The sequence below is a fragment of the Macrobrachium nipponense genome, chromosome 44 (assembly GCF_015104395.2).
Source record: "Macrobrachium nipponense isolate FS-2020 chromosome 44, ASM1510439v2, whole genome shotgun sequence".
Classification (NCBI taxonomy): Eukaryota; Metazoa; Arthropoda; class Malacostraca; order Decapoda; family Palaemonidae; genus Macrobrachium; species Macrobrachium nipponense.
Window position 1 is genome coordinate 37,162,049 of NC_087221.1, and position 16,182 is coordinate 37,178,230.

Consider the following 16,182-nt stretch of genomic DNA (forward strand, 5'->3'; position numbering starts at 1 on the left):
AAAGGGATATCAAAATAGTAATGGTGACCTGTAAAGATTTTTCCCATGAAAACTGTGATCTGATGTTAGGGTTAGACTATTTGCAAGGCATTCCCTCAATTTTGATTCAGTAAAATTGGAAAACCTTTTTATGTAGATTACAGTTTCTAAAGTCAAATACTTGTATAATTTTAAGGATAATAGCAGACTCTCTTTATTATTAAAATTGAAAAGGCGCTAGAGTAAAAACAGCATATTCATAATTAACCTAATTAGTCTTATATGTTCCATGTCTACCAAAGCAGCTATCATGGGTATTCCAGTCTTTTCTACATTTTTTTTATAAGCATCAGTTTTGCCACTGTTTTTTCTCATCCAATCATTCTTCTTACGTATTCAGTTCGTTTGCAGTACGTATTTCCCCCTCTGACTCCTTGTATCTACCTTCCTCAGTTTCTTTGTGAAATATAAATTCTCCAGAGACTTCTTTATTAACAAATCTCATATGTTTGATTATACAGCCATTAGTTTTACTCTTTTTATTATAAAGATTCTTTTTCTTTGCAGTATTCAGACTTGTGGTTTAGGAGGTATGAAGCCCAACACCGTCATCTTAGGGTGGCCATATGGCTGGCGTCAGTCACCTGATGAAAGATCATGGCGTGTATTCCTGGACACTGTTCGTAATGTATCAACTGCAAAAATGGCCTTACTTGTGCCAAAAGGCATAAACTTCTATCCTGATTCACTGACAAAGGTTAGTTGATACTGCATTTCAAAAGAGATTTTATTCTATATCTTTTAGAAATATGTTGAAAGTTTTATATGTATGGTGTATACATACTACCTAAGGCAAAATTATAAACGTGTTATTATATTCTTGGTTAGCTAGCTTACTTAGGAATAAGGTTTTTATCAATATGTTTAGGCATGACATATGATTCATTATGCCTTTTTCTCAGACATTCTATGGAAATTAACAATATACTTATGGTATTTTGCATTTCTAACATTTTTGTTACATAACAAATGTTATTTAATTATAATGACATATATATTAGTTTTTATTTTATTTGCATTTTTGCATGCAGTTGTCTGCTGTCTGCTATAAAAACTTGTGCTAATGCCATCTCTCAGCATGACATTAGAATATGATGAAAAAAAATCAAAGAAGTAATGTGGCCTATTAGGAAGATGCAAGTACTCTGATGGCGCATCAGAAATTGAGTTTGTTTACTCCTTGCATATCAATGTGGTTAAGTTACAAAGACCATGTCCTTAGTCCAAGGGAAAATCAGCATTACATTTAAAAATAAAGATACCATAGCTTCAGAGTGTTTCAGAGTTCATTCATTTATGTAAATGTACATATATTTAAATTTAAAAACAGCAAGGATGGCTTTCAGGAATCTGTTCAGTTCCCCTTATCAATCAATTGATAAGGGGAACCAAACAGATTTCCAAAAGCAATCCTTACTGTTTTTAGATTTAAATATATGTACATTTACATAACTGTGGATTTGTTTCCCCATTTGAAGACTCGTGCTACTGTGAGGATTATTATTATTATTATTATTATTTGATTATTATTATTATTATTATTATTATTTATTATTATTATTATTATTATTATTTATTATTATTATTATTATTATTATTATAATTTTATTATTTATTATTATTATTATTATTATTATTATTATTATTATTATTATTATTATTATTATTGTACTTAGGAGCAGCCCTCTCTCAAGCATACTTTATTAAAAGTAATGGCTACTTCAGCAGCGTTACACTTGGAAGAATCTCTACAAGTGTAACGCTGCTGAAGTAGCCATTACTTTTAATAAAGTTATTATTATTATTATTATTATTATTATTATTATTATTTATTTTTTTTAATTCCAGCTGAAATCCTTGTTACAAAAGTACTATACTAAAAGCCCAAGGATTCCTGTAGAAAAAACAATGTAGTATGGAAGAATAATATATAAATAAAGAATAAATCATAAGAGGAATAAAATAGAAAAATAATTAAGGTTAGTTGCATTGAAAATCAAATATGTTAAAATCAATAGCCTTCAGAATGGGACTTGCAAAAGTTTGTGCTGCAAAAAAATATTTGCATTAAGTTTTAACTTTAGAAGTTCCAACAATTCAACTATGTGACTAGGAAAATCATTCCATAATTTGATCACTAGTGAAACAAAACTTGAAGAAAACTCTTTTGGTAATGAACCTCACAAAAGAATGTGAAGACTGTTAGAATTAACTGCAATCCTAGTACTATACTACTTGATGAATGTTGTAGTCAGGAAAGATCTAAGTGTAAAGGATTGTTACAATTACATGAAAAGTTTTATAAAACAAGCATAATGAGCTAATTGAATAATAGTGCCAAATATTAACTAATCTGAAGTTTGAAATTGGACTTTAATTTTTGTCATAATACATAATGTAGGATGTCTTAGCTGCAGAAGACCAAAGTGTGGAACATCATTTAAAACAAGTTTTCTCATATGAGGTGTAAATCTACATATCGTATAAGATTAATAAGTTATGTTTTCTCTCATGTTAATTATGTGTGTTTAATACTGTTCATTTCGGATTATGAACTTAGTTAATATTAATGTATTTTGCAGGTATCCGGAACTATTGATATATGGTGGATTGTACATGATGGTGGTCTCCTAATGTTGTTACCCTTCCTTCTTCGTCAGCACAAGGTATTATAATCAAGGATGATAAATTGTATTATTGTAGATTGTAAGATTTGATTTATATATTCTAAATGCAGCAGCTTTTTTTTTTTGGTAGATGATGTGTTCAAAAGCTTTATTATTTCAAAACTGAGGGTTAGTTATATATTCTGCAAACATTATTTTGCTTAATTTGCCTGACAATTTTTATAATTGCAAAACAATACTTATTCCCTGGGGAGGTTAATTTTCACTAATTTCCATGGAAAGTAAGTTATTTCTCAAGGTAAAATTAATTCAGTATTAAGAGGTATCTGTGGCTCATAACAGCTTCCCTTCATCCCCCTCTGTATTGCTTTCCAAGTTCTGGATTTCCCGAGCTTGTATCTCCTTTTGTCCCTTCCCTCTTATCCATCCATTTTCTTAACGGTACCTCTTTCATTTACATACAAATTATTCAAACCATCTCATTGAGAGACTCAGGATACTGTATAATTCAGTGGTTAGTTAAATTAGTTCATAATGATAACTATTACATAAACACATCTCTCTTCATATCATGTATCCTTTCTGTTTAATATTCAGTACACTGTAATCAATTATTTTATCTGTTCCCCTTTTAGGTGTGGAAGAACTGTAAGATGCGCATCTTTACTGTTGCTCAGCTAGAGGATAACAGTATTCAAATGAAGAAAGATCTCAAGACATTCCTCTATCATTTGAGAATTGATGCTGAAGTAGATGTTGTTGAAATGGTATGTTTATTGCCAGCATGTTGAACTTCATAAGTGGGTTTGCAATGAAATTCTGACAGTTTTCCCATACTAGTTTTAAGTAACAGTATCAGAAATATGTGACATAAGAAAAATCTACCAATCATTTAAAAGGATATACGGAATTTTATTTGCTAAGGGTATGCTACATAGTGTTATGGATTTTGGTAATAAGCGAGGCTCTATTTTAATAAAAAGGGACAAGGCCATTTAATTACTTGTGTCTTATAAAGTGTTAGAGAAGAAAGACAGGTTATCTTGGTGTATTATTCTTTATGTAGTCAGTTGGTTATGACATTTCCTAGTACAGAGTTACAACAGAATGTTGTTCTATTTTCGATGCTAGAATTATGGTAAAAAAAAACTGGCCCTTCCAATTATAGTAAATCTACTATTTCATAGATTATTTACAGAAATTAGATGTCTTCAATTTTCCCCTTGGTTAATGATGTTGTGGCTCAAGTTTAGGCTGTAAAACTGAACTAATTATGAATTGTTACTCATCTCAATTCATTTAAGAGAAGGTACACTTAGTTGTCACCAGAACTTATTGGGGACTGAATTGTGGTTTTTATCATCACTTTGATCATTATCTTATACAGTAAACCCTTGGATTTGTAGGGGATGAGTACTAGACCTCCTGCGAATAGCTAAAACCCATGAATACTTGAAACCACTTTAAAAACACTTAGAACTGCCTATTTTCATAGTTAAAACACAAAAAACTCTAAAAATCCTTATACTTGAGTATTTTAATAGTTTTATCACAAAAAGTGTATTTAGTTATGAAAATACAGTAATTTGTAAATTTTTCTCAGTGAAAAATGCCGTGATTAGACGAATAATGGGTATATACAGTCTATAGAAAATCCGCGAATAGGTGAGTCCACGAATCATGAGCCCACAAATTCGGGTGTGTACTGTATGATTTTTTCCTTCTACATATAGTCAGTTTGTAGCTATAACCAGCATAAGAAATGTACAGTACAAGTTAAGGCTAAATGTAAGGTGTTTAATGTACTGCACACGCTCTTTTAATTTGTCATAGAGACGGTGAATTTACAGGAAAAATTACTGAAGCGTGAAAAGATTGTAAGATAGTATTGTAAGGAGCAAGTAGATAAGTGAAAAAAAAATCTATGAAGCCTCATTTAATTTCTGTTATATGAAAATAATATTTATTTAGAAAATAGTAATTTATGATTTTATCACTACATATTACGTACATAGAATGTTTAAGAAACACCATTAAATTTGTTGAAATTATAAGTACTACAGTATTTCTGTAATCTGATATTTTTGTCTCATTTTCTTTCAGATGGATAGTGATATTCAGACGTACACTTATGAGAGAACATTAATGATGGAGCAGAGAACGCAAATGCTGAAGGAACTGAGATTGAACCGAAAAGAAAAGTTGAATATTGTGAGTATCAGAATTCTTCATTCAATTCTGTTGTGAAAATTTTGGTATTTTTTTATGTAAAATATTCTTAGAGTATTTGGCTCCTTAAGTAAGTTCCAAGTTGGAATACTCTGCTGTAGATTATTGATTGGTGTCTTTACATACCCAACATTTGAGTAAGTCTATAGAAAATAGAAATAAAAATTTATTGTACCGGAGGATTTCTGACTTGGTGGACAGAGTATGCATTTTAGCACAGTGCTGTATGTATAAGTTTGTAAAAACCTGTTTTCTTATCTTAAGCGTAAATAAAAAAAATTATTTTGTAAGTAAGCTTTAAGGATCATGAGGTTACACAGCTGTCCTCTTTATTTATACATTGGATTTTGTCTGATGGTTCAAATGAGAAATAATGTACATTAAGATAGGTTCATAAGGAACAAGAACAAGGACCTTGTTGCTTGATAAGCAGTCCACCCTGTAAGGTGATTGACTTGATTCAGTAAAGGCCCTTTGCAATGGTAAGCAAAGCCTCATGATAATATTAAGTTTCTGAGTATTAATATATTTTTACAGACTAAAATTAAGCTTTTTCAGTACTACTAGGGGTTTAAGGTAGATCTACTATACTGTTCTTACTCCTTCATTTTTAAAGCTGCATTTTTTCTTACCATTTAAGGAAATCACAAAGTATTCAAGAATTATTTTTCCAAGAATATTTAACTATAATATGGCTTTAGGCTTTTACGTACATTCTTTTTTTCTCTTTGAAATCTAAGAAACTAAAGTATTCTATTCATCTTTGTAAGTGCTTAAAATCTCGGTAGCTAACTGTATTCTTTTTACAGTTTTAGTTGGTATTAATGATACAGTTGCTGTGACTATATTAATTGATGGATATGACATGATGATAACTTTATATGTACCGGTCGAATATCCTATCTATCTACCAAGCGTATCAGAAATTCATTATAAATATTACAGCTGCTCTTCTATCTTCTATAACTTGCTTTAGGAAAGTGCTTTAGTCTTCTGTTTTTGAGGATGAAGTATCTTTACCTTTTATTTCAATTACTACATATCTTTTACTACTGTAAATGATGTCTTAAACTATCGCTCTTTTCTCATCATGCGGCAACCTTAGTCGGAGCTAGGGTTTGAGACAGCCAATATAGAAGACAAACTACCACTGGTGTGTGAGGACTTTATTGATTTATATGTTGTTTCTTATTTGATGTTTCATTATAAAGGGATGTGCATGATTAGTATAATATGCTTTCTTTCATCCCATTTGAGGGACAAAGATACACTGTTCATAATAAATGCAAATAGTCTTTTTCAGATTGATGTTATTCTTGTCCAAGTCATTTGTGCATACCCACTGATTAAATGATAATTACTCCCAGTTTTGTCATAAATTATTTGCCCTTAGAAAAGTGATTTGTGATTTGTATGTACTGTAGAATGGTGTAAATTAGAATAGATCTTAAGAGTGCCAGTTGTCTAAATTTAATGTTTATTAGTGGTTGTTATTTGTTCATAGGTTGATTATTTTTTCATGTTCTGTTTTAGATATTTTACCTCTAGAGAAGTGCTTTTGTGATGTTTAATGTACAAAGGTTAGTAGAAAGCAGATTAAATTCTCCAATGTTAGTGTTATTGTTTTTGCTTTTTCATAGACCAAGTTTTGTTTTACTTCATGTCTGTGAGGTGAAGAGTTTTATTTTTCCCATGCACCAATTAAAAAGGCAGTACTACTAGAAGGATTTTTGTTAGTCAGTATAAGGAAAAATTTAATTAGCTCTTAGACACTGCAGCTCTTAGTTCATAGGACAGTCAACTCAAATACAAAGTAATCCAGTATATGGCAGTCCCCGGTTGTCAGTGGGATTTCCATTACAACGGCTTGATGATAAACAAAAATCGGCGATTTTCGCCGCTTATCGGAACTGACAACCAATTAGTGGTGCTTCTGTTAAGTATGTACCGTCGCCAATACTCTATTATTGGCGCTGATTACCAGAAATCAGCACATTTCGGCACCAAAAATCGCCAATTTTGGCAGTTTTCAGCACTAAACAAGCCACAGAAAACTGAATCGCCGATAATTGAGGCCACTGATAACCGGGGCTGCCTTATTCTGTTGTCACTGGTACAAGAGATAGCATTATGTGTGTTTATAAAAGAAGCACAGTTATATATAGTGTAGATTATAAGAATTTCAAGGTTACTATTTAAAAATAAATTGTCTACCTGCTTTAAAAATTTTTATTATGAATTAGAGACTCAAAAGTTAATTTGCATTTCATTTGTAAATATTTTGCTTTCATTTTAGCTTCTCTTGAGTTCATGAATGCTTCAGTTTACTGAATGTTTTCCTTTGTGTTTTTCATTGACAAGTATTTAAGGTTAGACATTTAAATAAGGTACGGTTACAATTTGTTATAAATACTAAAGTTTTGGATGTTTTAAAGTATATTGTATACATTAATTTCTTTTATGGCCTTTTTAGTATTTGATTTTGTAATTGCATTAATATAATTCCAATGCAAATGGAATACTAGTGCGCTGTACATCTACTTGATTTTGTCTGCAATTGTTTCTATTAAGGAATAAATGATTTATAAGACAAGTATTACAGTACAGTATTTGAGGAGGACTTCATTTGGTCATATTAATGACATGTTATTCATAATGCCTTAAGATTTGTATGAAAGTCATCTGGAAAGGTTTTTCCAGTTGTCTCCCCCTTTCGTAGATGGTAAGCTATAGCTTAAAATTGGAAGCCATATAGCTTTTGATGTAGGTTTATCTTTGGTCAGACCTAAGTTAGTCATTTATATTTTACTAGAAGTATCAGTTTGGCATATTTGACCAGTGGGTGTGCACAGATCATTTGACTTTATTGATAAGGTATCAAAATTCATAACTATAACTGTCAATTATTTCTGAAGCTCATGTAGCTCACATGAATAAGATTTTCTTGTCCCCATGCTTATTAGTTGGTTAGTTGTAAAGTTGTAATGCTTTTAATATAAAAATCATGAATCTCAGGTGAAATTAGTATGAGGAAAATATATTGTACAGTAATTTGATGTGGAATGTCAAACTATTTAAATTGAAAGGCTTAAATTCATTGCAGCATTTTTGTTAACATTTATCCATGTGATTTCAAATGGGATGACAGCAGATGGGATGAGGCTTGATGGCAGTAGTTCCATTAGTAAATAATATTGCTTTAAAAACTTACTTGAGATATATACAGTATGTATATCTGGCTAAAGTCAGTTGAGACTAAGTACAAAGTTTTTTTTAATCCTTTAAGGGAGGTGAGTTTTTTCATTAGAAAGCAAGAAAAATATGGCACTTGCATGTCTTTGCGGGCATACTAATTGTCAGTCACAGACTCAGTCATCCCATCATTAATAGAATCAAACCCAATCTGACTGGGAGGTTGCATAACTTGAAACATTTCTTGGAAGGTTTCTCATTAGTTAGTCATTTGATTTGGTAAGCAGTATAGAATACAAGTAGAATTATTTCCTTCATTTCTAGATCTTTTAATTTAGCTCTCTTCACCTTTGCCATTGCTGATAACTAATGATGATTTGATTAACCACTCAGTCAGTTTGAGATGCAAATTTGAAATTGGTTGTTTATTTATTAAGTTTTAACCTGTTTAAGATTTTATTATACAAATATATAAATTAATCACTGATAGTTTAGAGCTGGTACATTTATTAGCAGCACAGGTATAGATATTGTCACGGATAAATGCATTCCTATTGGTTCTTTTGCAGCTCCGTGTATGCAAGTTGAAATGATTTAGGATCATTTATAAAAAATATTTGCCGTCTTCCTATAACTACACAACTGAAAGTTTAATCTTGTTTGTTTAAAAAACCTGGTTATTGATAAAAACTAAAATTTTATCTCGAGATAGGTTAACAGTTAATTAGTGTCGGCTGCATTCTGGCAAATACTATACTATTTCAAGGTTTTCAATTTTTGTATGGATTTGACATCTAAGTGGGAAAGATGGGCCTTTTAATGATTCTAAAGAAACTGAAGAAGTTTATTAACTCTATGAGATTGCCTGTAAGACACAGACACATGCAATGCATCACACTCAATATTACAGTTAAATTCTACAAAGCCAAAAGTTCAGGCTAACTCCACACTTCCTGCAAGTGTTTCCTTGAATATTGTCTTATTTATACTTTGCTTATCCAATTATCCCCTTCAATAATGACATGAGGAAAGGTTCTGGTCATACGAGTTATCCTAATCAGTGTTTTGTGTTGTCACTGTATATTATTAATGAAAACATTTTATATTAAGAACTGCAGTTTGATGCTTGAAATATACCTAGTAACAAAATTTTTCTAACTTTTTGGACCCATGTAGCATCAGAAATCAATTCTAAATTATTTGTCTTTTAATAAGCAAGATTTGCTGTTAATTGAAGTTGGATGGACAAACAACTTGCATACATTAGCCATATTTGCAATACTTTACCACTATGTTTAGGAGTAGCATCACAGCTCCACTCACATATTTCTTATCAATTGAACATTTACAATATTCTCTTACACAAATGTCAGCTGCATCTTTTATCCAACCTACTTAAATAATCTATACTTGCTAGTGATAGTAAATCAGTTTTCCTAAGAAGGTTCAAATAGAATACTTCTTTTTTCTAAGCCGTTTCTTTACTTACTGGACCAAGAGTTTTTCAGACTAGACTCATATGTTTTATAACTTGTGATCCAATGCATTCTGTCGTAAGTGCAAATATGACTGTTTTTATTATTTTTACTAATCACTCCTTGTGAACTATAATTACATATGAGATTCGTGTAAGTAAAGTACCCACCCGGTTGCGTTTCATAAATAAATGCTTTGCCATAATTATCAGACTATTTTTATCTGTTAATACATTAACTGAGACAGCTACCAGGTCTGACCACATCATACCAGCTGAAAAATATTTTGGGTGCTTATTCTGATTGAGATTAATATTCTTACAAATACAGAAAATATTTGTATATAGCACTGTATATATTCCAATCAATGTTCGTGAAACTCCAGGTATTGTTTCATATAGTTTATTGAAAACAGTTATCAGAAACAGAATACACTTGAACAAAATGTATAATTATTTAAGACAAGTATGGATGTATTAATGTATGATGAACATAAGTCACTGAGGAACCAGTTATCTTAAGTATAACTCCAACAGGGACTGAAGTAAGAACCGCTATTTAATCCACAGACGCTAACAAGAAGAGCAGTGCCGTATGGTTTTACACACTTGTCAGGGTTGATTTCCCTCATAAGTTTCACATATTTTTTTTTAGGTATTATGACTTAAGTACTTCAAACTGTATGATACTGTAGTACTGTATACCTTTGTTCAAGTAATTTGCAAGTTTGGCTCCAGAAATAGTAAACCTCCAAAATGTGGACTATCATCTTTGGTTTGAAGATTCTTATAGATGGACATGCCATGATAAACTAATGAAGTTCAATGTATAGTCTCCAGTTAAAATACCAGAACATCTATGGAAGTTGCCAGAAAGAAACAAGGGTTTACTGATTTTCCAAAAGAAAATATATGTATTTAAACAAAATTGCGAATAGTTCTGCTTCAGTTTGTCGGACCAGTCTTGCTTCATCTTTGTTGGACCAAGTTGAATTCCTCTATTGTGGATCAAGTACACTTACTGTTCACCACTTACTAAATACTTGTTGAAATTGTTAAACCAACCATAGAGGCAAAGCCGAGCAACTTCATAGTGCCTTTGAGGTTAATCTGTCATCAGTTGTTCCTCTTCCTATTACTTTAAGTTGCCACTTAGCATATATGCTCTGGTCCAAGGGATGTACTAGGTATTCTGTACCATTGAGGTGGAGATCCAAATGGGATGTTCCTATTATTATTAAGATGTTTTACATCTTTATTCCAAAATCACCTCATTTTATTGTCTAAAAATAATATTGTTTGTTGCGTCAAAAACCTATTAATCATATTAATGCCTGTTTCATGTCCTGAACATTTACTGGATCACCAGTCAGAGAGAATGTTGTCTCACAATGCATGTACCCACTAGATCCACAGATATGTCTCGACCAATAGCCTCAATTTTTGTGATCATGCACTATTACTGACAGCTCTGTTCTCATTCCCCAGGTGTTTACTTGCAGGGAATCACTATTCCAGCACTTAATGATTAATTTTCCATGCATTCTCATTTAAAATACAATTCTGATTAACTAAGTAGTAGTATTTGGTCATTGTTATCTTTCTATTGCTAATAACATTACTGTTAACTATCAAAGATGATTTTGACAATGTAGCTATTTTGCAGTTTTGAGGTCTGTGTTCAGTCTAGCAACTGCTCTGCAATTCATTTTTCACCAGTAACAGTGTGAGCATTGGACTAGTACAGAATGCAAGAATACTCAACCACTGGCTAGTAGTGGTGATAACAACAATGAGCCTTAGAGACCTCTGGTCCTCTTTGTTGGATTTTTCAGTATCTCAGCCTCCTTATCTTGTATGACATCTCGGTAGAATTCCTGCTTTCCCCTTTCTGCCTGAAGATTTTGCTGTGTTGGATGTGTCTGTTCAAGATTAGGACATGCCCTTAATGCAAGGTCAAGTGTTGGGATTGTGGACAGCATGTAATTTTACTTAAGTTGAGGCCTCTCCTCAGGCTATAGTGTTTACTTGGCTCTTGGCAGGAAAAGATGACAGACAATGCATACAAGGACTTACTACAGAGCACTTGGTCTTTGTGCTACCTGACAGTCAGTTTCTATGTAGGAAAGGTTAACATGGTTGCTAAGGTCCATTTCAAGCAGCCTAAAGTATATGCTGACAGTCTTAGCTGAGGGAACCTGCTGATGAGTTAGTCTCTGGATTCACAAGACTTTTACATCTGCAGGCTACGCCCTTGGTCGCAGCAAGCTTCAGTCACAATCTGTCTTGTTATTGTTCAATCCAATAGAACCTAGCAACCCAGAGGACTTGCAATATTTTCCACTCTTAGGAGAATCTCCATGTTTTTCCCTTTCCCTTTCCTTAGCCTGTGCTGGCAGGCACAGGAGAATCAGCCTCAAAGTGTTGAAGGTGATTCTGATAGCCCACTTTTAACCAAAGCAGGAATAGTTTATGGGCCTACTATATATAATGATGGCCAATTCCAGTAGTGCCCTGCCTTGAAGGAGGGATCTCAAGCAACTGCACTCATTTCTCTGCTAAACACACTGGATGTCCATCATCTTCACACCCAGAGGTTATCCAGCAAAGTAAATATTTTATGGAATTGCCACTAGCATCTGATGTCAGATCAAGCAATAAATGGTGTACTGGGAGAGGCATTGATCCATTATACTTTTAACTGATGATCACCACCTCTTAGTCATGTTAGTTGTAGGAAGTTGACTGTCTTCACCCTTGGGAGAAAAAGATTGGTTATCTCACAAAGAAATTGATGAAACTGATCCAGCACTTCCAAAAAGAAAGGTTCCTTTGAGGCAACTCAAACCTCAGAGTTGAGTTCTCTTTCTTATGAGCCCTCAAAAGAACCTTCACAGGATCTTCTTCTTTTGACTACACTCAAAAGGTGGTCTTTTGACTGGCACAATTACCTCATCAAAACAGGTCAGCAAGACTTGCACAGTGTTTGTCATATGCTATTAACATTTTACAAAGACTCAAATGACTGGTAGCCAGGACCTTTCTGCAAAGTCCTTCATCATTCATTTCTTGTCTTTCTTCACAAGTATGGAACAGGACCTCTTGCTCTGCCGAATGAAAGCTGTCAGGCTTTTCCTGTTGTGTACCATTAATGGTGAAGAAATTTGAGGTAAGGACCTGGCTACTTGTCATACAAGTCTTCATATGAGATCAGGAACAAATGAGAAACCCACTGTAATGATCTGAGAAGCATTCTTAGTGAGACTACCATCACCTTATTTTGTTTGACAGACAAAGGACTGGTGTTCCTGGAAGCTTTTAGGATACATGAGCTTATATATGATTAATGGGTATGTATAATTTTTTTAATAGAAATTTTATACAAAATTATGTAGTATTCTAAAGGATTGAGATCTGAGCTCAACCATGAGAGGTCAGTTTTTATCCCTTCAGTTTTGCTTAAGGTGGTTATGAATAGGATCATGAAGTTCTGTACTACTTCACAGAGACACCTGTGGGAAATAATTACCGCACATACCTCTGATGCAATTTGTAGATCTGTTTAGTTAGTACATCCAAGATAACTTTGACTAAGAATTTTAGTTGAGACTTCTTCAGATTGATTTTAGTGTTTCTCAACTTGGATGTTGGAGGCTACCTATGTAATTTCATTCAGTTTTTGTAATACCAACCGTAGAAATTTGTTAATTTTTTCAGTGTCCTTAGACTTCTCTGGTACCCGCTAAGTGGTGTCGTGTGATCTGTGTTTTTTTATTCTTTGCTAGTGACCTGATTGCTTATAAAGAAGATTAGGAAGAGTGTGGTGGTAACGGAAATCATGAGGCAGTAAATAGCTCTTGTAAGTGTTAAAGGAGGTTGCTTGTAGCATTTACCGAGATCTGGAACAGTTTGAGGAATGCTTAGTCAGTGAAGTGTTTTCTGTGTGGGATGCCATCAGCCTCCAGGTTCTTCATCTTTTAAACAAAATGGTTAGAAGTAGTACTGTAGTAATATTGATTTAGACCACTGCTGGAAGACATCTTCTTTGGCTACCTTTTAGGGTTCTATTTGAATAGGCTTTAGTGCCTGTTCCCAAAGAATTAGTACAGACTACTTACTTGCTTTGCTGAGTGTCAGCATCCCTTTTTGGGTTTCACACGTTCTCACTACCCAGTATCAGAGGTCTTTCATTCCCTTTTTTGAAAAATAATAAAAAAGTCTTTCTGGCAGTGTGGAGTGATGTTGATGCCCAGAGGTTTCAGAGTAATTGTAATATTGCATACAAGAATGACCCACCAGTACCATAATTTTTCTTGTTTATTGTATTTTCTATATCTGTACTTCTATTGGTTTAGTATTTTAAGTTGTCAGTTATTTATAAACTCTCTCTCTCTCTCTCTCTCTCTCTCTCTCTCTCTCATCTCTCTCTTCTCTCTCTCTCTCGTCTCTCTCCTCTCTCTTCTCTCTCTCTCTCTCTCTCTCTCAAATTTCAAATTTTATGCAGAAACTTGCTTTGCAGATAATGGTCTTTTAACTTTGTTCTCTATGAAAGTATGCAATTTTTCCAGTAATAATAATTATGATAATTTACATTAATATAAGTTTTATCATCTTTTGTAACATAACATCCTTTAGCCTTTCTTTGTATTGATAACTGATTCCTGGTTTGAACTTTTCATTTATGAATTTGTTTTTCTTTGGAGAATTTTTCATGTTTTCAATTTCCTCTCCTCAGACTTCATCATAGTTCTTTTGGTTTTAGTTGACATAGCAGAGGCAGTTTTCTTTGTCAGTGATGCTGGGACAAGGTTGTAGTATTCATTCTTGTGTTTCGGTCTTGATATTCATGCTAATTCACACTTGCAAACATGCATATAAAGGCAGTTTTTAAAGCAAATTAAGAGATGGCTGCATAGTACTATTTTAGTTGGTTTAATGTAAATTAAGGTGTCTGCAGAATGCTCTTGTTTGTAGTGGTTTTCAAATTATTGGACTACTAATAGCTTAGGATTTATATACAACCTTTGTGTACATGGGATTGTTTAGTCTTCCTTCTAGTTCAAATCAAGTAGGTGTTATGAAATTAGTTTGGTTTCACCATAATTATTTGAACTGTCATTCAGGCCTTGTTAACGTGTGTAAATGGTATTGATTTTCATTTTTGTAGTGTGATAGAATTTTATCAGAGCCTTCAGCATTTTCATTCTAACAATTATTAAGTTTTAAGTATGTAGTTATAATTTAGCAGGTAAAATGTGATTAAGTATGTTCCTTTCATAAAAGCAAACCATTCAGTCCAGCCTGCAAAAGTTACGATTAGTAACTTGATGGCATGGTTAATTACATATCTTTTAACAGTCTAGGTAAACAGCTAATTTCCTAACCTTACAAAGTTTTTTCATAATGGGTAATTTACAAAACAATGTTACATTTTTATAAATTATTACTTGCTACATTGTTATTTTACAAAGGTTATCCAAATGCACTGCATTGCATTTGGTAAACTATAAAGATCTTTTAGACTCCCAGTATAATTTTTTTGTCTTTAAAAATATTTTGCTATTTAGCTCCTAGATGAAAAGCTTGTAATATAGGTCTAGAATTTTGCTGTCGGATATTTTTCCATTCTTATTTGGAATATTTTATTCAGGTTTTCACTTTATCTTTGGGGTATTGGAAATTTTGGGTAGTTAGAATACTTTTCTTTCTTCCTAGGAAAGGGAATGGCTGTTGCCTTTTTTATTTTTTTGTTTTTTCCATTTTAACACATTTACTTGTTATTTTATAAAAAAAAAATTTTTATTTTACATGATCACATTACAATCTTCATAACAGATTAAGCTTTACCAAATGACATTGGCATCATTTGTTTTGTGATACTCACACAGTACTTAAATCCACTAAGCCACCCAGAATCAAAGGTCAACTGTAAAATACACTCCTTGCCACAACCATATAGTATAGTATGTATATTCTTTCGTACTGGAGTGTGTGTGTGTGTCTGTGTGTGTGTGTGTGTGTGTGTTTGTGAGTACAGATTAGATATAACCGAGACTGTACAAAAGCACATTGTAATTAGAAGTACTAGTGTGAGACTGTGTAGCATTTTTATACAGGTGTGCTTGGAACACATAGCATCAGGTATTTAAAAGTGCATGATAGGCATGGAAAATACTTTTCATAAAAATAATATCCACTCACAGTTCAAATTCAGCTGGACAATACGTAGGTTTTCATTGAATATGGGAATGATTGTTATATTACACAGTGCACATGTAAAGATGTATTTTTGCAGCAAAATGTAGCATTCATGTACACTTATACGACTAGACAATCATTAACCAAATGTCTGTGTGAAAGCCAGGTACTGTATTTGCAAAGCAGATACCATAGCTTTTTTTTTTACAGCTGGAAAATATACAAGTAAATTTTATGGCAGAATATAGGCATTTCAGAATGAGCTAAGGGACATTTGTTACTAATTAAACCTTTCCACTTAGCTGTCAGTGTCAAGCGGGTTGGTTTGCGGTGGAGCATAACTTTCATATGGTGTTTATCATAATACTAGACAGCTTAATTCAATTAAAAGTCTGTGGGATTTTATTTTTTATTTCTCATTAT

General features: G+C 32.8%; 1 protein-coding gene across 8 annotated transcripts in view; it reads left to right on the forward strand.

The window, feature by feature from the left end:
- LOC135204191 (solute carrier family 12 member 6-like) overlaps nucleotides 1-16,182 on the forward strand; it is a 1,011,876-nt gene that overhangs the window by 969,300 nt on the left and 26,394 nt on the right. For 7 of the 8 annotated variants that reach the window (XM_064234266.1, XM_064234265.1, XM_064234262.1 and 4 more), the window contains 5 exons: nucleotides 547-736; nucleotides 2,622-2,705; nucleotides 3,302-3,433; nucleotides 4,770-4,877; nucleotides 6,001-6,048. In XM_064234266.1, coding sequence (XP_064090336.1) covers nucleotides 547-736; nucleotides 2,622-2,705; nucleotides 3,302-3,433; nucleotides 4,770-4,877; nucleotides 6,001-6,048 — 562 coding nt within the window. The remainder of the gene's footprint in view (nucleotides 1-546; nucleotides 737-2,621; nucleotides 2,706-3,301; nucleotides 3,434-4,769; nucleotides 4,878-6,000; nucleotides 6,049-16,182) is intronic. The other variant, XM_064234264.1, reaches the window with a different exon arrangement.